At 38.8% G+C, this 24,954-nt stretch overlaps 1 protein-coding gene across 1 annotated transcript in view; it reads right to left on the reverse strand.

Moving 5' to 3' along the window:
- LOC109838064 (ultraviolet-B receptor UVR8-like) overlaps positions 1-18,343 on the reverse strand; it is a 34,138-nt gene extending 15,795 nt beyond the window's left edge. Inside the window, exons 1-6 of the mRNA XM_020406519.1 lie at positions 18,196-18,343; positions 16,060-16,246; positions 14,458-14,604; positions 14,258-14,339; positions 13,685-13,840; positions 146-319 (exon numbers count right to left, since the gene is read on the reverse strand). Coding sequence (XP_020262108.1) covers positions 146-319; positions 13,685-13,840; positions 14,258-14,339; positions 14,458-14,604; positions 16,060-16,246; positions 18,196-18,307 — 858 coding nt within the window. The 5' untranslated portion in view covers positions 18,308-18,343. The remainder of the gene's footprint in view (positions 1-145; positions 320-13,684; positions 13,841-14,257; positions 14,340-14,457; positions 14,605-16,059; positions 16,247-18,195) is intronic.

Here is a 24,954-nt window from a genome sequence, read left to right on the forward strand (position 1 = left end):
AGCTTATATTCATTTGTATAATGGTTAGAAATATTCTACAGACTACATGATCTTTTTTACATGCTATTGTGTAACTAAACTGCATTTATTATGTGGAGAAGAAAGGAATAATAAATGGGAAAGGAGACAGGCTAAGGAATAGAACCTGAGATATATAGCTATCTTTCAGTGCTTCCAGTCTGTGTGGAATGAGGTGATCTTCAAAGTCACCATGGCCAAGCTGACCATATTTACTCCACCCATAGGTGTACAAATTCCCTGACGAAGAAACAGTAATTGTATGTCGCCAGCCACAAGCAACCGATGCCATTTGTTGTCCCTAAAAACAAAAGTTATGCTGGTAAAATAAGTATAAAGAAACAAGAAATACAAATACCTAGTGTGGAACTTCAAAACCAAAAATAAGCAAGCGCAGTTCTTTTGAGAGAAGTGACATGATTATAATGCATACTCTAGAATTTTAACCAACTTGAAAATCATGTATGCAACAGTTACATGAGGCATGTGGTGAGAGAAGAGATTTGAGAAGTTTTATTAGATGACTGCAGAATGTATGGAGAAAATTAACTACAGTCTTTCCTACAATATCTCCAAGCCCTGATGAGACTTCTGCATTTTGAAAAGGACATGGAGGTGATCTCAACAACTTTTCTAAAAGCATGAAGCTAGCGGCAATTAGCATATAAGTAAGGTTCTCTTTTGAAGTACAGTAACAGAAAAGACATTTCCCAAGATGAACTGCACCTTTTTGCTGAAAAAAACATGAGTTTAGCTACAAATTTATACCAATCCTACATCAAGTGAGGTAATCCAATGGCACTGTTTCAAATTTCATGAAATAAAAAGCGCTTCACAGTGAAAAAGAGATTGTGATCAACACTTTTCAGAAATAAGAGCTCCTAATGCGACTAGAAATGGAATATGCATACTCAGTGTTGGCAAACGCTTTAGCAGTAAGCACTGTGTTAGATACTGAAGCACTATGTTAGATATCCAAATTTATTGTTAGAGTATCGAAGCACTTACCTAATGTCCAGTGGCGTAGCCAAGAATTGGAGTTAGGGGGGCAATCTTGTTCTTGCTTGCTCTTAAAAATACTAAAACATTTATATTAAAGACGATTCATAATTAGCCCCGACGATTTGCATTTTTTTAAATAATTACATAATTGAATCACTACAATAGTACAATTAGTATAGAAAACATGAGATTGATATATGTGTGTGTTAGTAAGCAGAGTCATTCATCTACTGACCTCTCATGTGGTTACAACATTTTAATTTCCATATATTCATATAGCTGATAATATTCTCAACACATATAGTTGAACCAAAAAACATTAATACGAACTTTACAAGCTTGTAAACAGAGGGATATACTGTGAAGATCGTGGGGGCCACCACGTGCGGAGAGCGGCTTCTTTCCGCGTGAAACAGCGGTTCGTTTCTGCTGCGTGTGATGGCCCACACAATTACAATTATGAAGCTGCTATAAATACCCATGCTAGGGTATTTTTCGATGGTGTGCGAAGTGAGGGGGCAAAAGAATTGCAGGCGGCTGATTTGGACGCAGTGCAAGTGAAGGCAGGGGCGTGCAAAGTCGGCTGATTTTTTTTTCTTTTGGCAGTGCGCAGGCAAAGGGGAAAATCGATGCTTGGCGGCTGTGTTTGGTGAAGATTTTTTTTTCTTTTGGCAGTGCGCAGGCAAAGGGGAAAATCGATGCTTGGCGGCTGTGTTTGGTGAAGAAAATTGCATCGGCTTTTGTGTTAGGGTTTTGTGCATCCCCTTTTGAGAGAGATTTTGTGTGAGGGATCTGAGAGTTTGTGTGAGGGTTTAGATTGAAAGATTGTAAACCCTAGTTGTATCTCTCCCTCTAATAGTACATCTCCCTCCTCCTTGCCCTGTGGATGTAGGCAATTTGCCGAACCACGTAAAATCGTTTGTTTTATGTTTGTGACAATTGTAATAGTTTATTAGGATCCCTTGACAGGTCAGTCCTAAAACTGATGAGAGGAAGAACCGATATCTCACTTTCTTGAGATATTCGCTTCAGTTTCTTGTTTCCTTGGTGAGACGGGAATTCTTATTGATCTTTCTTTTTTATTGTGCACTAGAAACTCTGCCGAAATTTCCGCTGCGCGCAACAAGTGGTATCAAAACTCGGGCTACGCTTGGGCTATTTGGAGGAGTAAATTGATTTGAAAGCTCGTCTAGGGCTTTGTTTGGTGATAAAGGTTGGATCTTTTGGTAAAAGACTCTATCTTTTTAGTTTTGGATCTATTCTTCGTTTGTTGGTGCGTTGAGAAAGATGTTGGTGAAAGAAGGTGCTTCGGGTGTCGAGGATGGTGCTTCTGGCGCGAAGACCATTCAGAGTTTGAATATCCACTCTATGAAGATAGATGTGGATAAGCTTACTGGCACAAACAACTTTGAATTATGGAGATGCGATGTTTTGGATGCGCTAAACGCGCAGAATTTGGAGGATACATTGGAGTTAGATGGCAAGCCAGATGATATTAAAGAGAATGTTTGGAAGAAGATGAATCGAACGACGTGTGGTGTGATTAGGTCTTGTTTGACTCAAGATCTAAAATATGATGTGATGAATGAGACTTCTGCAAAGAAGATTTAGGAGATTCTCGAAAACAAGTATCTGACAAAGAGTGTTAAGAACCACTTGCATTTGAAGAGGAGACTTTATTGTTTCCAGTTAAAGAAGGGAACCTCAATTAGTGATCACATAAACACCTACACAAACCTTCTTACGGATTTGACGAATGTGGATGTCAAGATTGAAGATGAGGACAAGGCGTTGCTATTATTAAGTTCCTTGCCCGACGAGAAATATGAGACATTCGTTCTTACTCTGATTAATGGGAAGACATTTCTTTCGTATAGTGAGGTGACTGCTGCACTTGTGAACTATCAGTTTCGAAAAAAGGATAAGGAGGCTTCAGTTGAGCCGGTAACAGAGGCATTGACCGCAAGAGGGAACAATCCGAACCGGAAGAATTGGAAGTCACAGTCTAGAGTAGGACATCCTACAATTAGAAAAGATCAGTGTGTTTGGTGCAAGAAGACTGATCATTAGAAGAAAGACTGCCCAAAACTCGACGAATGGATGAACAATAAGCAGAAGGGAAAAGGAAAGCAACCATCATCAGAAGCAAACATTGTTATATCGGATGGTAATATTTCTGACTCTTCTATTTATTCGCTTTCTATCAGTCCTACAGATAGCTATTCGGAGGAATCTGAATGGATATTGGATAGTGATGCGACCTATCATGTGTGCCCTAGAAGGGAATGGTTCTCCAGTTTTGAGAAGCTGGATAGTGATGTGATGTAAATGGCTGATAACCATGCATGCCAGATCCTTGGGATAGGAAGAATTCACATCAAGATGTTTGACGGGACTGTTAGGGAGTTATATGACGTGAGATATGTTCCTTCCTTGATGAAGAACTTGATCTCGATTGGAGCTTTGGTTGGAGAGGATCTGAATGTTCGAATTGAGGACATGGTTCTCAAGATTGTGAAAGACTCTCAGATTGTGATAAAGGGCGTCAGGAGGAATGACAAGTACTGTATTACTTGACTGGAGATATAGTGACAGGTGGAGAAGTGACGACTTCTATTGATCCGACTAGACTGTGGCATTTGGGGCTTGACCATTCTAGTATTGATTTCTCGTATAGATTGAAAGAGGGTGTGAAGACCTGCAGTTTGAAGTCCAGTGAACATATTGATGTGAGCAAAAAGACCAAGGTGAAGTTTGGCACCTCTATTCGCCGTGCTAAGGGTCGTTCTAGAGGAGTTCACGTGGATGTTTGGGAGCCTACTAATGAGGCATCATTAGGAGGTAATAGACGTTTGGTTTTTATTGTTGGTGGCTATTCTAGGCGTGTTTGGGTTACAACCAAATCCCCATTGGAAAAAATCCTAGTAGTCTTCAACAGATTGAAGAAGTGTATGATAGACAAAAAGATGAAGGTACTTCATTCTAATTTTGGTGGGAGGTACAAAATGGACCTATTTTTGTATTGGAGCCAAGCTCACAGTATTTTGAGACACTTCGTTGGAAAGAAAATCTTGGGGCAACGAAATAGGGTGGTAAATTTGGAGAACCGTGCCTTGCTGGAGGAGGATCGGTGTTTGTTGTCAAGCAATGATCTGCAGAAGAGTTTCTAAACTGAGGCTTCGATATATTTGAGCCATCTTACTAAAGAGTTGTCAACTGCTGTGATAGAAGGTAAAACTCAATTAGGTGTTTGGTCTGATAGTGTCACTTCGGTTGAGGCTTGGATGAGTGTAGGCTGTCTAAAAATCACAATAGATAGCTTATCCCCCATCAAACACTGATGATGGAAGTTACAATCTGACGACTTCCAGAAGACTACAATTTGAAGACTTTCACGTAGATCGCTGAAGGTTACAATCTGACGACCTTCACGACAACCGATGAGAGCTCTACTTCAACAGCCTTCACAATCAACATCGGGAGTTACAATCTGACGACTCTCATATTCTCAAGGAGCCAAGACGAAGATTATAAGACAATGATCTTTGCAACGCTATGACAAAAAGAGATTACTTGGTGATAATCTCTGCAAGGCAAGACGCGGAGGTCCTCCCCGTGTTTCAACATCAAAACGCCAAGGTCGAACCCGCGTTACAACATCAAAACGCCAGGGTCGAACCCCGCGTTACAACATCAAAACGCCAAGGTCGAACCCGCGTTACAACATCAAAACGCCAGGGTCGAACCCCGCGTCACAACATCAAAAACGCCAAGGTCGACCCTCGCGTTTTTCTACGCCCTGCGGGTACCCAACTCCGCGTCTCCAGTCTAAAATGTGGAGTTAGGATCCTGAACGCCAACGTGGGCATTTGACTCGTTCAAACACGAGCTGAACGGTTGCAGGAACAGTTTTTCCTCCACGATCTGAGGGATTTTTGCCCCACTTATGAGCGGATTAAGGGGGCGGTTACACCCCTCTCAACCCCATTATGGAGAGAATTAAGGGGGCGGTTACACCCCTTAATTCCCTATAAATACGGGTAAACTCAACTGAGTTCAGGGTTCGATTTTCTTGGCTTGGATCGACCACTGGAGACAGGCTTTTGAGGAGATCGACATCATCTTCCAACGAAGATCATCTTCAACTTCAGCAACAGGGAGCCTCTGTCCTTGGCTTACAACCGATCTTCGGTTCAAATCAACTCTTTTTCAAGAGTTCAAACTCGATCAGAGTTATCAACTCATCAAGAGTTTTAAACTTGCCACGCAAGTTCTCCACAACGTCAAATCGTGAGGAGAAGACATCGTTCCAGTGAAGCAAAACATCGGATCGTCAACGGAGAGCAAACTCGACGCAAGCATTCGAAGGAGGCATTCCATCGCCACCGTGAAGAACCCAGTTTTAAACAAAGAGGAAGAACCAATTTCGTTCTCCTCTCTTTTGTAATCAAGTTGTAATCAGAATCAAAGAAATACAAGCAAGATCCACAAAGTCTCCAAGGAGAATAAATCTCTAACTGTTGCTGGAGTGCCGAAGAAAGTCCTCTCCTTTGGCCAAAATTCATCAAACAGCCCCTCCTCTGAAGGACTGGGCTCTGCCTTTGCCAAACTCGTTCAACGAGTTGAAAACTCCACACCCGCATCAACACGACGTGTCATGGGTGGTAAAAGGCCTACGATGGAGATAGATCCAATCAACGTCGATGATGCCCCTACAAAAGCCTTGAAACAGGCCAAGAAGAACGCTGCTCGTCGAAGAAGAAGGTCTCAGCGACGAGCACAACTCCGAAAAAGTCGATCCTCCAACCAACGCGAGCTTCGCGTTCGTGAGCCTAAACGCGACCCTGAACTTCGCGTTTATGAGCCCAAACATGAGCTTCGCGAGAACCAGACTGAACGCGGCCCTCAATGGCGCGTTTTACAGCCAAAACGCGGACCTCAAGCCTTCGTTGAACGCGAACTTCAACTTCGCGTTTCCCAGTCAAAACACGACCCTCGCGTCGACGCTAAAGAGCGCGACCCTCATGTCGCCAAACCAAAATGCGACCCTCGCGTTTCAAATGCCAGACGCGACCCTCGCGTTTCAAGTGCCAGACGCAACCCTCGCGTTTCAAGTGCCAAACGTGACCTTCGCACCTCAAGTGCCAAACGCGACCTTCGCGTATCAAGTGCCAAACGCGACCTTCGCGTATCAAATGTCAAACGCGACCCTCGCGTCCCAAGTTCCAAATCCAATACCGCGCCTGGTGTATACCGTGGAGCTTCAGGGCGCTGCCCCGAACCCCGTCGGGGGGGTATTCCATCCCCCCCGGACCCCCTGGCCAGGGGCGCGCCGCCCCCTGGACCCCCGGCTCGCTGATCGGGCAGCGAGACCCCCGAATATTCTGCGTAGCGCGACTAGATTGAGGGGCGGATATAAGAAGTTTATGGATTCAAGGCCTCTCAACCAGATCCATGTTCACCAAGAGCCAGTCCTGTCCAATCATGGACTGGGGGTTCCAATTCAAACCTCACGATCAGTGAGTAATTCTCCTCGAATCTTTATCACAGATTTGAGAGAGTTCATATTGAGAGAAAGACCGATGCAACAAGTCATTCGTTCATTCCAATGTGAACGGCTGATTCCTACGGTCCTCTCGGGATGCCAATGCTACTCATGTGCAGCCAAACAATTGGTGCTTGACCAATTAACAAACGTTGCTTTGCCTAACCAACGACGACGTTTGCACAGGAGGAAGTCCCTAGAGACTGAGTATCCTGGAGTCACTATCAATGTGATCGGCAGAGGAAAAGCCTTAGGCCCTAGTTCGGATGACTCTGAGACGAGTCGTTCACCGACCGTCAGAGAAGTCGCTAACGAGTTTGAAGGAATTTACCAACGCACTCGGACGCGAACAGGAGCCATTCCCCCTGTCAACTATCGGAGTTTAGCCAAAGGAATTAATTCCGATGATGAACACTCAGCCATTGCAGAGTCCCAATCATCAAGCTCTTTTGTTGAACATGAGAGCTCCGCTTATATGACGGGAAACCATGAAGATCTCGCGAAGAGACTTGATGAGCAAGAGGCCATGCTCAAATCTCAGCAGGAGGCCATCAATGAACTCATGGCCCTGTTGACTCAAATCATCACAGACAAGGCCAAATCTCAGGAGACAGATTCGCCGCTTAGGCAAGAATCTTCCCGGAGAGGAAAAGCGTCTTCATCCCGACCTCACACTAGCAAAGGGAAGGGAAAGGTGGTTGATGATACGGCTTCTGACCAAGAAGCCCACAACCTGGAATCTTTCTCTGATGAAGGAAGAGAGGCTGAGAACGAATATAATCTTCAGTCTGCCAAAATGGAAGAATTGGAAGCCCGCCTCAATGCCATGGCCAACAAAAACGAGCTCCAAGACGAGGGAGTTGCCAGGCCCTATCCTGCCGAATGGGATGCAACCCCTTATCCTCTAAAATTTGAAGTCCCGACGCTACAAACTTTTGACGGCACGGGATCACCGAACCAACATATTTATCATTTCAAGTCACAGGCTGGGAATGTAATATCAAACGATGCCATACTGGCTCGATTGTTCATTGGCACCCTTAAGGGAGTTGCCTTTGAATGGTTCAGGAAACTGCCTGCGGGGTGTATCCAAAAGTGGACAGATCTAGAGAGACTCTTTCTATCAAGATTCTTTGAAGAGGATACAGAAGTCTCCATCCATACCCTTCTCGCCACTAAGCAGAAGAAGAGGGAATCCGTCAAAGCCTTCGTTAAAAGGTTCCGAACCATGGCTCTCCGGTGTTCGTCAGGTATGACACAGTCTACCTTAGTAGAGACCTGTCGACACAACCTGCAAACCAACATTTTAGCTCGAATAGAGGCTGCAGAATGCCGTTCCTGGAGACAACTGATCTCTCAAGGCGAACAGGCTCAAAAGATTATTGCCAGGATCAAAGCTGAAGAACAAAGTAGGCAGGATCAACCTGAGCAATCGGACCAAGCCCAATCTTCTCAGTCAGAAGAGGAAGATACTACAGATTGTGGCCCACTAGGCGACGTGCCATGTCTACCTTTTTTCCCCATGCACTTATTCAAGACTGGGGGTTGATTTATTTGTAGTTCAATGGATTCTGAGTAATAAATTTTCTGAGTTGTTATGTTTAATAGAATACCTCTGTCAACCACAAAATCTACCAAAATTATCACGTCCATCAACTTGTCAATCCGCTTCAATAGGATGGCAGGTCCACAAAACTATTACGTTAACATTTACCTCTGATAGTCCATCAACTTGTCAATCCTCTTCTCAATAGGATGACAGGTCCATAAATCTATCACGTTAACAGTTACCTCTGATAGTCCATCAACTTGCAATCCTCTTCAACAGGATGGCAGGTCCACAAAAAACTATCATGTTAACAGTTACCTCTGATAGTCAAATTTATCTGATAATGGCCTACCTGGTGATGTGCCTCTATTCTGACTTCATGGATAGTGCCTCACTAGGCGATGTGCCTTGTCTGCCTTTTTTTCTTCCCCTGCTAAGTCTTAATCAAGACTGGGGGTTGGTTACTTGGAATCCATTAGATTAAGAGTAACGAACCTTTCACATCGTCAAGTTAACATTATACTTCGGACGATCATCACCCCCACAGGGTATGAATGCAGCCTGCATCACTCCTAATTTGTCATGTTAACATCAAACCTCTGACAATCCACTTATCAATCCTCGTCAATAGGATGATAAGTCCCCAAAGTTGCTCCAATCGCAACATCCTCATGTCACGTTAACATCAAACCTCTGACAAATCCACTTATCAATCCTCTTCAATAGGATGATAAGTCCCCAAAGTTGCTCCAATCGCAACACAAATCTTGTCACGTTAACACTAAACCTCTGACAAATTCATTTATCAATTCTCTCCAATAGGATGATAAGTCCACAAAGTTGCTCCAATCGCAACACACATCCTGTCACGTTAACACTAAACCTCTGACAAATTCATTTATCAATCCTCTCCAATAGGATGATAAGTCCACAAAGTTGCTCCAATCGCAACACATTCCTGTCACGTTAACAATATACCTCTGACAACAATCCACTTATCAATCCTCGTCAATAGGATGATAAGTCCACAAAGTTGCTCCAATCGCAACACACATCCTGTCACGTTAACACTACACCTCTGACAAAAATCAACTTATCGACTCTCCTCAATAGAGCGATAGGTCCATAAAATACTGTTAGGTTAACATCACACCTCTAACAGTCAAACCCCCCAAATGAACTTGTTAATTCTTTTTCAACAAGAATAGCAAGTTTTTATTATAAAATCCCCAGCGGATTAAAGATTTTCTGGAATTATCCTAGTGATAACAAAGAAAATTTCTGAATTTCACTCTTAGTGAAAATTCATGCCAAGTTAATACTACACCTCTGGCGTTTATAATTTTCTTTCAGTGTTTCAAGTAAAAATATAACACAGGAAGAAATAGTGACAAAGCCTACGTATTCAACATCGTAGCACCAAAATCCATGCCTCGCATGCATGGGGAATTTTATCCCGAATCCTAAGTAGGGATAAGTCAACGCCTAACACGCGTTGCCGGTTAGTCTTTCACCGTAAAAAAAGGACAAAAGTCTACGTATTCAACATCGTAGCAGGTCGTTATTAATAACGCCAAAATCCATGCTTTACACGCATGGGGAACATTATCCCAAATCCTAAGCAGTGATAAGCCTACGCCTAACACGCGTCGCCGGTTAGTCTTTTTCCGTAAAAATGACAAAGTCTATGTATTCAAAATCATAGCATCAAGTCTAAGAGAGTTCATTCTCTTAGCACAACGTTACATGTGGAACGGACTTAGACAATCCACATGCTAGCCCGATTCAAACGGTAGTCGGTAAAGACTTATCAAATCCGTTGATGGTTGAGGGCTTGCCAAAAATCCTATGCATGTTTTCAGGCCCACCAGCTTAATGAACGTGAGCCAAGACTTGAAACGAATAAGCTGAAGACAAGTCTCAAAGACAAGTCAAAAACGCATGAAAGTCACCTCTGCGTCTCACATCGAAACGTCAAGGTCAGACCAGCGTCGCAAAAACGATAACGCCGAGGTCAGACCCGCGATGCAACGACGATAACGCCAAAGTCATAGCCGCGTTTCAAGTCAAAATGCCGAGGTTAGACCAGCGATGCGAAAACAAAATGTCGAGGTTAGACCAGCGAGTTTTAAACAGAACGTCGAGGTCACACCCGCGTCTTAAGTTCAAAATGCAGGGTCCACCCCCAACATTCCAGAAGCAGGATTATGACGCATACCTTCACAAAGGTCCTACGTGGCAAATCCCTTCAACCAAGATGCCTTCAAAGCAAGTGCAGAGAACGACTCCTTTACGACAAGGAATCAACACCTCCAAGATCAGAGTTGAGATCCAAAGTATTCCGAAAATTCGTCCCAGTCAACCGCGAACTTTCGAAAACTTTGGAGGGGGTTCTGTAGGCTGTCTAAAAATCACAATAGATAGCTTATCCTCCATCAAACACCGATGATGGAAGTTACAATCTGACGACTTCCAGAAGGCTACAATTCGAAGATTTTCACATGTCAAAGAGTTAAAGCAAAGATTACAAAACGACAGTCTTTAGCAATACTCTGACAGAAAGGTTCAACAGCCTTCACAATCAACATCGGGAGTTATAATCTGACGACTCTCATATTCTCAAGGAGCCAAGACGAAGATTATAAGACAATGATCTTTACAACGCTATGACAAAAAGAGATTACTTGATGATAATCTCTGCAAGGCAAGACGCGGAGGTCCTTCCCGTGTTTCAACATCAAAACGCCAAGGTCGAACCCGCGTTACAACATCAAAACGCCAGGGTCGAGCCCCGCGTTACAACATCAAAACGCCAAGGTCGAACCCGCGTTACAACATCAAAAACGCCAAGGGCGAACCCGCGTTACAACATCAAAACGCCAGGGTCGAACCCCGCGTTACAATGTCAAAACGCCAGGGTCGAAACCCGCGTTACAACATCAAAACGCCAGGGTCGAGCCCCGCGTTACAACATCAAAACGCCAAGGTCGAACCCGCGTTACAACATCAAAAACGCCAAGGGCGAACCCGCGTTACAACATCAAAACGCCAGGGTCGAACCCCGCGTTACAACATCAAAACGCCAAGGTCGAACCCGCGTTACAACATCAAAACGCCAGGGTCGAACCCCGCGTCACATTTGTTGGTGGCTATTCTAGACGTGTTTGGGTTGCAACCAAATCCCCTATGGATAAAGTCCTAGTAGTCTCTAACAGTTTGAAGAAGTGTAAGATGGACAGAAAGGTGAAGGTACTTCATTCTGATTTTGATGGGAGGTACAAGATGGACTTGTTTCTGTATTGGAGCCGAGCTCACGGGAATTCGAGATACTTCGTTGGAAAGGAAATCTTAGGGAAACTAGATAGGGTGGCAAATTTGGAAAATCGTGCTTTGCTGGAGGAGGATCGGTGTTTGTTGTCAAGCAATGGTCTGCAGAAGAGTTTCTGGACTGAGGCTTCGACATATTCGAGCCATCTTACTAAAGAGTTGTCAACTGTTGTGATAGGAGGTAAAACTCAATTAGGTGTTTGGTCTGGTAGTGTCACTTAGTTGAGGCTTCAATGAGGAAGCTATTTGACTCTCAGCAGGTGGAGATTTTTGAACAGACCTTAGATGTATCGCAGCGGGTGAAGAGGGATGCTACTCCACATTGGGTGAAGATTACTCCAGATCATACTATATTGTTTGAGATTCCAGCTGAGGTGACACAGCTTAGGGATCATTTGAATTTAGATGCAGATGATGAGTTGGGTTTTGATTCGGGTGCAGCTGATAGATGTAGTTTGGATATGGCCATTGGTTCACCTCAGGTGGAGGTATTTGATTCGTTACTCTTTGGGGCCATTTGGATTTCTATCAGGCGCAGAGTTGATATTGGAGAAGGGTTACGAACTCTTCTAGTTGATTGAGATCGTTCGCGGTCATTTGGGTGAACTACGTTCGGCTTGACTCCTTGGGCAAGAGGATACATAAGCAGTCTTTACGATGCAGTCGGTTTGGATTTTGATGGGGGTGAGATCGATTTGGTGAGTTGATACCGATATTTGGAGAGTGTTCACATTCTCATTTGGGTTCTCGACTTGTTGTGGATTGAGTCCGTTGTCGTGAATTATTTCACTTCGTACTGGACGTAACAAGTGAGACATTTGGTTTGATTGGTGTCGACTCAGTTTTGGAAAAACTTCACCGAGGTGGAGAATTGTGAAGATCGTGGGGGCCACCACGTGCGGAGAGCGGCTTCTTTCCGTGTGAAACAGCGGTTCGTTTCTGCTGCGTGTGATGGCCCACACGATTACAATTATGAAGCTGCTATAAATACCCATGCTAGGGTATTTTTCGATGGTGTGCGAAGTGAGGGGGCAAAAGAATTGCAGGCGGCTGATTTGGACGTAGTGCAAGTGAAGGCAGGGGCGTGCAAAGTCGGCTGATTTTTTTTTTCTTTTGGCAGTGCGCAGGCAAAGGGGAAAATCGATGCTTGGCGGCTGTGTTTGGTGAAGAAAATTGCATCGGCTTTTGTGTTAGGGTTTTGTGCATCCCCTTTTGAGAGAGATTTTGTGTGAGTGATCTGAGAGTTTGTGTGAGGGTTTAGATTGAAAGATTGTAAACCCTAGTTGTATCTCTCCTTCTAATAGTACATCTCCCTCCTCCTTTCCCCGTGGATGTAGGCAATTTGCCGAACCACGTAAAATCGTTTGTTTTGTGTTTGTGACAATTGTAATAGTTTATTAGGATCCCTCGACAGGTCAGTCCTAGAACTGATGAGAGGAAGAGTCGATATCTCACTTTGTTGAGATATTCGCTTCAGATTCTTGTTTCCTTAGTGAGACGGGAATTCTTATTGATCTTTCTCTCTTATTGTGCACCAGAAACTCTGCCGAAATTTCCGCTGCGCACAACATATACCACATCTTTCTTCATTGCCACCATTATTCTACGAGACTTAAAATTCCATTTAAGTGAAGAAACTCATTTTTTGAACGCACATCATGGATAAATGTCTCACGTTAATTACCGATAATCATAAGCTCGATGGTGAAAAATCAAGAGGATGAACTTCGCAAGACGATATAGTTGCTTTGTAAAGAGAGTGTTCAGTTCTTAAACTTGTAAATCTATAACAATAATGAGCAACTTAGAGAAATCAGTATAACTTGTACAGCGTGGTTATTTGCAAGTCTTGGTGCCACTTAAGCCTTTTAGACATTAAAATGAAAAAACTGATACAGTGTTTCCAAGAGAATTGCGCCATGTACTTAAAAATAATTATTCTTGGAGTGAAGATGTTGAGTGAAAATCAAGAATGAAACAGAAACAATAAACTTTTTAATTGATTAACAAATATTTTACTTTCTCACTTGTTAAGATGGCTGGAGTTAAAAATTGAGCAAAATAAAACATCCAATATAAAAGATTTGCATCTGCAGCTTTTCGTTAGTGCTAATGTACAAGTACAATATACGATGTTGATGTATTAGTTTCAGATGCGGTAAACGATTACGTACTCAAATATGTGTATTAGCATGAATGGTATTTTACAGAATATGTTAAAACTTTAAGAGCAGTAAATTTACATCGTTTGCAGACACCCTTTCTGGGATCAAGCGGTCGTCTCGATCACCTAAACCCAGATTCCCATATCGGCCCCACCCCCATCCATAAAGATCACCATCCTCTGTGACTGCAGCAGTATGCTCTGCACCAGCAGCAACCATTTTTACAGGAATACCCTACAAATTACAGAAGAATGATCATCAATAATAATAAATCACTGAGAAGTTAGAGGTCAAATTGCATTTCAATAGAACCATCAACATGTTCATAGAAATACTCTTTGTAATTAATTGAGAGTATAGAGAAATGTGTATAGCAGGATACAACCCCTGCATATTCTCATATAACTTGATCTCATTTTGAAGTTTGAAAAATTAAAGTTCAATTATGAATTTCATGCACGTGCATACTTTATATGAATATATATAGGTGGAAAATTGATGTATAATTAAATAAATATGGGTGTGCTTTACACACAAGGAAAAAAAAAAGCAAACTTCTCTCGCATTAGAAAAAAAAATGTGAGATGATGCTTATAGCATCAAAATATAGAGAATTTACGGTGGCTCGTGAATGAGAAACAGTATATATACCTGGAAAGCCTGTATCGTTTGTGGTAAAAGAGAATCTTCGGTATTACCAAGACCAAGTTGCCCATTTTGATTCCTTCCCCAACTACAAGGGGGAAAAAATAGAAATAAGAAAAACATTAGACTATAAAATTTCCAGGAAACCTATAAAGATGCAGCAATAACAAATGATAATATAAATCATCTTCAAGTGCGGTACTGACCTATGCACCTCTCCATTTATGGTTATTGCCAAACAGTGGCTATCCCCACAAGCAATTTGTTTAATTTTAATACCTTGTAATGCTATGATCGGCTGTGGCGTAAATACATCACTAGAGCTACCATGTCCCAGTCTTCCAAAATCACCCCTGCAAAGTATAGATGCATCTTTTACAAACCAAAAAAACAGCTAGTTTCCAAAATTGGCAGAAAAAAGCTTATGCATCCCTCCATAACCAGATGATGTTATAAATAATTGATTCTAACAATTTTAGGTGAAGATCTAAGTATAATTTAACACTTTACACTTGTTCTAGAGCAGTGAAAATCAGCTAACCTTGCTGGCACTTCATCATCTGAGCGAATATTACAAATTTACAAAATATACAACATACAAAACATATAGCAGTACATATTTCGTTCGAATTTTTTTTTATTGAGAAGTATGCACCTGTGTACTTGGCACAACAAGACGGCGATGTCTACCACATATCTGAGAAAACAGAAGGGTGGTCTAAACAGAAATATTATCTGTTATTCTTGATTTCATTGTTGTATTATCTCATGGTCTAGCAGTCAAGATTTTAAATATCAGATATCGGGGTAATATCAGATGGCAAAAACTCATATCAGATTGCAGATACCGGGAAAATATCAGAGACATGTAGTAAATATAGGAGTGTCATATTGGATGTTGTGCATATATAATATAATTTCCTAAAATGTAATCAAAAATACTTAATTAAATCGGATGTTGTGCATAAATAGTATAATGTCCTAAAATATAATCAAAACATACTTAATGAAATCGAAGCATACAAGAATGTCAATAACATATGTTTAGGATCACTAACCAATTGTAAAAACTTACTTAGGAAAAAGAACCTACTAGAATTTGCTTTAAAACTTCATAGGGAAGGGATTTTTTTGCTAAAAACTATATTATTTCTTGACAAACCATATAAGACTTATCAACCAACATATCAGTTGATATATCGGCCATATCAGGTATATATCGCTCAAAATGCTCAAAAGCTGTAAAGATATTGAGACCATCGTGGCAAGCCTTATAAAAGGATATATCGACTGATATATCAGCTATATCAATGATATTTAAAACAACAAGTAGTCTATTCAGATGTATAACATTCCACCTCAACTTGACCAGATCAACACTATACAGCTACTAAATGTAGTGTGTTTGCAAATGTGTCTTCTCAGGTTGAAGGGCAGAATGCAATAAACTTGTGAATTTAGCACTAAGACAACAGTTATTTGCACTTAAATACCCCACAGTTTCCACCTTTTTTAACTTTGATACACCAATTTTGGCCCACAAAATACCCCAAATTTCAAAAAACATTTAACTTCATTTCCCTCAAACAACTTGACAGGGGTTTATTTTTTCAAGCTTTAGCGAATTTTTTGGGAGAAAAAAACTTTAGGAAATCAAAGTTAAATTTGGTGTAAGCTTTGGGGGATTTAAGTGCAAATAACCCCTAGGACAATCAAATACTTACATAATTTGCATTTAATTGAATTGTCGGAGAAAAGAAAGAGGAGGAATAACTTGATGACTAGACCGGTATCTAAGTAGAACATACCAACCCCAACTGTATACTTGGAACTCAGATTCAGAAAAGGCGGTTGAATGATCTGCCCCACAAGTAACTGATTCAACCTTCTGGCCATCCAATGCAGTGACAAGTGTCGGTTGAAGTCGATCTTCAGCATCACCATGACCTAGTTGTCCATCCTCACCTCGTCCCCAAGAACAAACAGAATTTCCAGCTACCATAGACATGTGTAGAATATTAAGTTTTTTCCTTTTTGATATTATATGTAATGGCAGTGCTAGGAGTGAATTTGCCTGAAGACGTCAAGAAAATGTAATTATAAATGTAGAAAGAATTCTCTGTTGTTATGTGTCACTGAACTTGCATATCAGAACTAAGTATGTATATAAAACATAGCTTGATGTTCAGTGCTAAGCAACAATGCACAGTAAATGGAATAGAAAGAGGAGTTATGGAATAGTTAGACCCTCCATCACCATTACCTAATTGTCCATCCGGCATCCTCACCCCGTGCCCAAGAGAAAACAGAATTACCAGTTGTCATAAGTATGCGCAGAGAGTTTTTATTTTATTTTATTTTTTTGGATGTCATATATATGGCAGTGCCAGAAGAGGATTTGCATGAAGACATCAAGAAATGAAATTATAAACCATAATGAATTCTTGCATCTCAGAATTAAGTATGCATATACAAACATAATATTATGTTCATCCCAAGCAATAATGTACACTAAATTGAATAGAATGAGGACATTGGAGTAGTTAAACCTCCAAAACCATACACCGTGCTAGAAAGATTGGAATAGTTCAGATTAAATTTAGTGGATTTTCTTCAGACGACCCAGATGAAAATACCCGTAGAAATGGCAGTGGTACACTGGTAGTTACTAGTAATTTTTCCCATAAAAAGAAGAAAGAGCACAAAAATACTTAAATTGGTCTTTTTTCTAAATGTTGATAGTCATTCGTGTAGAGAATCCCAAAAGCAAGTGACTCATGTACAAGTGCGAACGAAGCCTAATTAGAGAAACGTCTTTCACAAAACAGCTATTCAGCCTTCTTATTCAAGTGTAAGGAAGAATCGACAGCAAAAATGAGCACAAGGCAGCAAACAATAAATAACAACTAGATAAATCTTAAACAACTGAGTAATGTGCACAATGACAACTTAAACAATTTTCTTTCCTTTATGACCTTTGCATCTTGGATCACTTCAATATTAAAGAATTAAAGGATATCTTAGAAATATTGTGCCCAAATAGCTAAGCGCATTTAATTCCATCATCTGTAAACAAAAATCACAGTGACCATCAAGGCATTACAAATGTGCAAAATTTGTTAGTTATTATTGGAAGGAGGAAGTCATAATAAGAGTTAGATTGGCTACCTTTTATTTATTAAGCATGCGCAACTATGGTATAATATATTGTTATTGTATTTATCCTTCCATAATTAGGCTGCCATGTACCCTATAAAAAACTATTCGTATCTCTCGATCACAATATGAAATACAGAGGAATTTTTCCTCTTTCTTCCAATATATCGTTCTTCTTCATAATTTAACAGTTTAGAATCGTATGAGAAAACAATCATATACCTGCACAAAGTACAATCTAACTAGAAAAACAGATTTTAGCAAATAAATATTCAGCCCTCTTAATCGAAAAAGCCAGAGAATCGAGGGACTAAAACCAAACATAAGGTAGTAAACAATAAGTATATAACTTAATAAAGCTTAAACAACTGTGAATGTGCAGGTGAAGAAATCGTCCTCGAGTTTTCCTTTTCACTGATGACAGTTGCACCTTGGATCACTTGAATGTTAAGGAATTAAATAATAATATCAGAAATCCTGTGTGAAAATAGACAAGCACATTTAAACAATATAGTGAAATTATAATCACTAGTAATCATCAATGTCAGCTAACCCACAGGTTCAAACTTCAATTAACCACATTTAGAAACTCATGCATGCTCTATGTGGCGAATTTTCGCCTTGAAATCGAACAAGCCTATGTGTAATCTCAAGAACCCAGAAAAATTATACAAGATAGAAACAAAACCAACACCACAAAACTCACCTACTAACAAAATAAAGAGCTGGGGTTGCTTTCAAAACAAAATTCACATAAAAAAGAATCAAGAAAGGGTGATTATTCTTACAGAGGAGAGCGACAGAGTGGCTGGCGCCGGCGGAGATAAGCACCACCTCGCGGGAAGGCGAGGCGGTGAGGTCACCGCCCGGTGTTCTGATGTCACTGCCTTGGGCTTCCATGGAGTGAGAGGAAGAGGTACAGAGAGCCAATAATAAATAATGAGGAAAAACAGATATTTACCCTCAAACCCACTGCATTTGCAAATCTGACCCCTATCTTTTAGAAATTTACTAATTTCCACGAATCATATGCCCTTAATTTCTAATGTCATTATTATGTCCCCATATTTACAGAGGAGATGGTTGCTAAATTAGTAAATATATCTATATCTATATCTATATCTATATTAGGAAAAGTAAATTTGCAAACATGATAGATTTGGGATTATATATGTAAAAAAGAAAACTTTTATTTTTGATTTTGTCATTTTATCGAACAAGTTATCTGGGGCAGGAGACGGTGATAGACTTGCTTGTGTGTCTGTGTTGTGAACGGTGCTCTCAAATTCCCACCACGAAGGAAAAACACTTGCTATCTTGTTTCATGAAGTTATATTGGATTCATGAAGGTATGGTCTTGATAATAATAATAATTAAGTGGGGCCCGTTGATGCAATTTGTTGTTGGATGGGATTTTGGGTGTGGATGGGTAGTTAGGGTATCAATTCAAATTTTTATCTAGCAAGAAAATTGTGTCTGTTCTATTAAAGGATGCATACTATCTGTGCAGACAAAAAATATGAAGATGTTTTCGCTAAGTTTTGCAGGGGTCAGAATATGCCAACTGTATGTGCATAACAAAAAATATGAAGATGTTTCACTAAGTTTTGCAAAGGTCAAAATATTTATGTTGGTTTTTCTGAGTATTAAAGTGTTTTTATGCAAATTAGAGGGTTTCTTCTGATTTTTCACAGTGCAAAGGGTATATTTGAAATTTTTTAAAATTTGACACACAAACCAAAATGAGGTCTTTTGTTGATATACAGTATAGATTGTATATAAATCTTTTAATCTCCCTTAGTCAAATGATTTTTTTTTTCCTTATAAGTACTAGTAAAATTGCACGTGCATAACGCAAGTGACAAAAAAAAATAATCGTAAGAATGTAATATCAAGAAAACTAACACAATATTATTTACAAAAAAAAGTAATATTTACAAATTGGAGATGAATAAAATTTTTCATTTACCAAAAAAAAAGTAATATTAAGACACTTATTTAAGAAATGAAAATATCATTTTGTTGAATAATAGATTTAGATCAACTTTAGAACACAGTTATTTCCATAAAAATTTTTAATTTATTTATTGATTAAATATTAGCTTGTTATATTTTTTAGTTATTTAAGTAGCAAGTTTTTTATTCTTTTACTACTATAATTTTTATATTTTTATTTTTCCTTTTTCTGTATCCTTTCGGTGAATGTAAAATGATTTTCAGATGTCAAATTTGTAAAGCCCTTCTACAATTGATCTTGACCTTTACAACTATCCTCTAATTTTTATAATTCAGGGTTTCATATTAATAAGTATTTTTCTATTTTACATTAATCAATTTTCTATTTTTATAATTTATAATATTAAATATTTTATATGTCGTTTGATCATAAATTTAATTGGACATAGTTTGGTAGGATTCATATATATTTCATTTTTGTTGGGTGAGGTTTGGGGATTTTTTTTTTTTGGGATGCATTTAATGAGGGCACATTTTGCCGTTTCATTTGAATTTACGGAACTACCCCAAACAAATAATGGTTTTCCTAAGAAAAACAACTATGGAGTGAGGGAATTATCTCCATTCCTTTGCACTTAGTTTTCCCTCGATTAATTTTTTTTATACAGGGATAAGAATTTACCAAACTACCCCCAACAGATAATGATTTTCCTCATAAAAACAACTATAGAGTTAGAGAAATATCCCTCATTCCTTCACATTTAGTTACCCTCACTTTATTTTTTATAAATAGTGTAGATATTTTTATAGGATACAAATATACAAGCTGGTCACAGAAGTTATTGGACCTGTACCCACCAACAATGGCCTATTTGTCCACTGTAACCTTGCTTAGTGGAATAAAACTGGTTTACTCTGTGGCCAAGTTTGGCAACAAAAAAAAAAATTATACAAGGGGTAAAGTGAGTTAACTCTCCATAATTTTCCAAACATAAAAAATGTATAATGGTTAAGTTAATCTCTCTAGAGAGATTAAAATAAGTTAACCCTTCAAAATTAAGGGTTTACTAATACTCCTATATAGAATGATTCAAAGTTTACCCCTCTATTTATAAAGAAAATAGTCAAAATCCTCATTGTTCCCAAACACAAACTGATCATAAGGCTAAAATAAAACTTATTTAGTGGGTTAATAATTTATTCATTTGGGTTATCGAATGGACTAAATATGTTAATCTTTCTTCTTAGTCCCTCTTCCTTAACCCTTTCCCGAACAGGACAGAGTTTATCATAGAGAGAAAAGAAAAAAGATGGGGAAGAGATTAAGATCGTAATTATTTGACAAAGCGATAATAGATATTTGCATACTCCGCTCTGCAGAGTACATAAACCTCGATTGAGATGGACCTCATTAAAATCTCATGTCTCCCAGTTTGATTTCTTGTCGTCTTTTTTTTCTATGGATCTTTTATTTTGTTATTAAATATTTTTATTAGTGTGGTTTTATTGACGCTATCAGCATAATTAGCATCAGGGCACCCAGCCGTCTCAGGTTGAAATCCCAGTGACTAATTATTAAGCTCATTGATGCAAAACCAGCATAGGTTTCTTATTTTTCTACTTAGGGATGTTTGGTTTACCCGTTTTGTAGAAAACTTTTAGAAAAACACCTGGCATGGTAATTTTATAATTAAAACTTTTCTGTACATTTCCATAAATTGTGTTTGGTTCAAAAAACTTTTATGGAAATATTTTCTATAAAGTAAGGAAAAGTATCAGATTTTATAGAAATCAAATTCCTCTCAAAATGTTAGGAAATTTGAGAGAAATCTTACATTTGCTATTAAAAATAATATAACTAGCATGTATCCTATTTTCCATCCTCATTTCATTTTCTCGTGGACATTTTTTAGAGGATATTTTGTTTTAGGGTTTTCTCAACCTTCACGTTCTCACTCCCACCTCTAATTCTCTTTCTCCCTTAAAATTTTCACGCCCCGTTGTCGCTTCCGCCCCTAATTCTCTTTCCTTCGAAACTACCTGCGCCCCGCTGTCGCTTCCACCCTCAATTCACTTCGATGGCTTATTAATCTGCTTACTTAATCTAACTTGTTCATGGTTTTGATGGTGGATTCGGTCACGATGGTGGAGCTTTGTTGGGTTTTCCAATGTTGATCTTATCCAGAGCTTCTCTATTTGTTTAGATTTGCTCTCTTTGTGGTGGCTTTCGATTGTTGATATGGTCTTTTGGGGTTTTCAGTTGTTGATCTTGCTCAGATCTACTGAGGTTTTTGATCAACTTCTTCAGGTCAGCGATTTCGGTTGTTGATCTGTTCAAGTTTTTTGTACGAGTTGCACTTTTCAATAAAATTTACATACCCAACCAAAAAATAAATAAAATAACTCATTTTCTATAAAGTCATGGACCCATTTTCTTGTTTTGAACCAAACAAAGAAAGAGTAAGAAATAAGAAAAGTTGTACTTTTTGAGATCTATAAACTTTTCCTATAAAAATTTCTATAGAAATATAAATAAATTAATTTTTTAATACTTTTCATTTTCTTTTTTTTAATAGAAATTGAACCAATCACCCCTTTATTTATTCACAAAACAAAAAATATGTTTCATTCATTGTCCCATAGCCTTCTCTATGACTTTCGTGCAGCAGAAGAATGATGAATAAATGCAGGATGAGTGTTAATTTCGTTTTAGCATATGTTCGGATTAGTTTTGTCTGAAAAAATTTCAATCGGAACGAAATCAACATTCCCTTCTGTCTTTTCCACCACTACTTATTATTCTTCATTCGCGTACTTATTAATCTGCATCTTTCTTTGGACTTTGGGTTAAATAACCCAATGACTCATTTTTTTTATCTTAGTACATTCAAGCCCAACTTAATTAAATAGATCAAATAAAAAAGAACAGAACTAATGCGTTTCGATTTGGTTTGATTAAATTTTATCAAAGCCAAACAAACCAACTTTTTTTAAATAAAATGTGTCAGAAAAATAGATCAATTATGTTGTATCATGGATAATTTGGTTACAACTACATTATGGACAGAAAATCCGAGAGAAATGTACATCTGCATTTGAGAGCAAATTGAACTAGTGTAGACTCACAACTACTTACCGAATCTTTATTATATTATACAGATATAGTTGCAAAATCTCTAGATCGATATACACCAACATTCACCCATCAACTGAATGATTTTTTTTTTAGATTTTTTTTGGGGGTTGGGGGAGGAGGGTAGGTATGCACAACAACTTGAAACATATGAACATCACGTAGTGAATCACCTTATAATCGAACTCTCCTCTAACCATTAGATTTTGCAATTTGAAAGAGCTTTGAGGAAGGCCTTCACAATTTGTTCACCCCTAAAGGAAAATAAGCACTAAAAAGTTTAAGGCTAAATTGCACTTAAAATGCCCTATAGTTTTACCAACCCTGCACTTAAGCAACTCCTATCTTAAAACCGAGCAAACAAATGTTATCATAGTAGTTTTTTTTTTTTTTTTTTTTTTTTAAAAAATGTTTTTTTTTTTTTTTTTTTTTTTGAGAAAAAAACAAGGGATATACCCTGTTCATAATATTAATAAAAAATATATATACAAAAAGGATACGAATTGTATCCAAAATTGGAAGATAGAAAATATGAAATATCAATACTAGTGATGTATGACTTTCTTCTTCCAAACATCTATGAAGGTGAAGAGAGGGCATTGCCATCATTCACCGTTGACATGGATATAAGGAGGAACCAAAACTAGTCATATATATAGTAGCAAGAGAAAATAATTTATATAACCCAATGAAACAAAATTATAAAACCCACTAAGTTCTTTGTTTTTACAGGTAAAACAAAAGATGTTTGACTACTTCATTCCTAGGCTGTTAGATACTTCTGCAGATTGGTTGCTCCTTAAGCTTCGCTGCTATCTTCAGTGCCTTAGAGCCACTTCTCATGCATGCCCAGTCATGCAAGACCGATATTGTCTGGTTAATAATTGACTTATAGGAGAAAACCGTATGTTCAAAGATGATATTGTTTCTCGTTGTCCATAAACTCCAGCTGACAGATGCAAAAATAACACGCTATAGATCCCCTATAATACCCTGACGATTTTCTAGAGATATCATAATCTTCTCCAAGGATCTTGGCCATGGGAAAGATAACTGATAATCACTGAAATGCTTCCATACTTGTTTTGTTATTAAACATGAAAAGAACAGATGTTCTCTTGATTCTGCTTCTACTCCACAAAAGGAACAAGTGATGTCCCCATTCCACCCCTTTTTTTTAAGAATATCCTTCGTGTTCAGTCGGTTAAGTGTTAGGAGCCAAATGAAGACACAAACTTTGGAAGGAATGATAGGATTCCAATAACTTTATGTATCGGGCTAGTAATTCCTCTACAGTTTAGAAATTTGTAGAAAGAACTGACTGAAAACATGCCATTAGGAGTAAGGGACCATTTAGGATGATCTGAGGTGGGGGATACATGGTAGTCCCTAATATGATCCATGAGATTAACTCTATCTGCTTGAGATTCTGGAGATATACTTCTTCTCATCAGTGGATGCCAATGCCATTCATTATCAAGAAAATTTACTTGGCTTCTAACTGAAGCATTGGAAGAGAAAGCTAGTTTAAAAGACTTCGGAAATAAGCTGGATAGACAGTTAATGTCGGACCACTTGTCTTCCCAAAATCTAATTTTGTCACCATATCCAAGCACCCAGGATATGTTATGAAAGAAGGCCTCTCTATTTGCTAACACTGCATTCCAGAAGGATGAATTGGATGGATTGTATTGCCTGATTTGAAGAGTTGAACCTTCATTAACATAAATTTTATGAAGTAAATCATCAGAAGAAGAATTCTTGTCTAAATACTTCCATAACCATTTAGTTAGGAGTGAAGTGTTGAAAGAAGAGATGTCTTTGATTCCCAATCCCCCCTCTTTCTTACTTAAGCAAACTTTTTTTCCAATTGACTAAACATTTGAATGTTTTTGTTTCTGCATTTCCTGTCTAAAGAAAGTTTTTTCTAACTTTGTCAATTTCTTTGATAAGCCATGTAGGTAACTTATAGAAAGACATATAATACAAAGGAATTGATGTCAGCACAGAGTTGATGAGGACAAGTCTTCCTCCATAGGATAAAGAATTCTTCTTCCAAGATGCAAGCTTTCTATAGATGCTGTCCAACAAAGGTTACCAATCAGATTTTGAAAGTTTTCCATATTTCAGCGGCAGACCAAGATACTTGATAGGTAGACATTCGACTTTGCAGTTCAAAGAAGCGGCCAAACTTTGAGCTCTTCGGTGGATCTTGCCAAAGTACACAAGGGAGGATTTAAAATAGTTGATACTCAGACCTGATATCTCTTCAAAGATGTATAAAATAGTTTTGAGGATGGAGATGTCTTTGAAGGTGCTTTTAGCAAAAAGCAATGTGTCATCAGCAAATTGTAAAATTCTCAAGGGGTTGAGAGGCTCTTTAAGCCCAAGAGAGGATAATAAGCCATCTTATACATTATTCATAATCATTCTATTGAGGACATCGACAGCAATGTTA

The sequence above is a fragment of the Asparagus officinalis genome, chromosome 4 (assembly GCF_001876935.1).
Source record: "Asparagus officinalis chromosome 4, Aspof.V1, whole genome shotgun sequence".
Lineage (NCBI taxonomy): Eukaryota > Viridiplantae > Streptophyta > Magnoliopsida > Asparagales > Asparagaceae > Asparagus > Asparagus officinalis.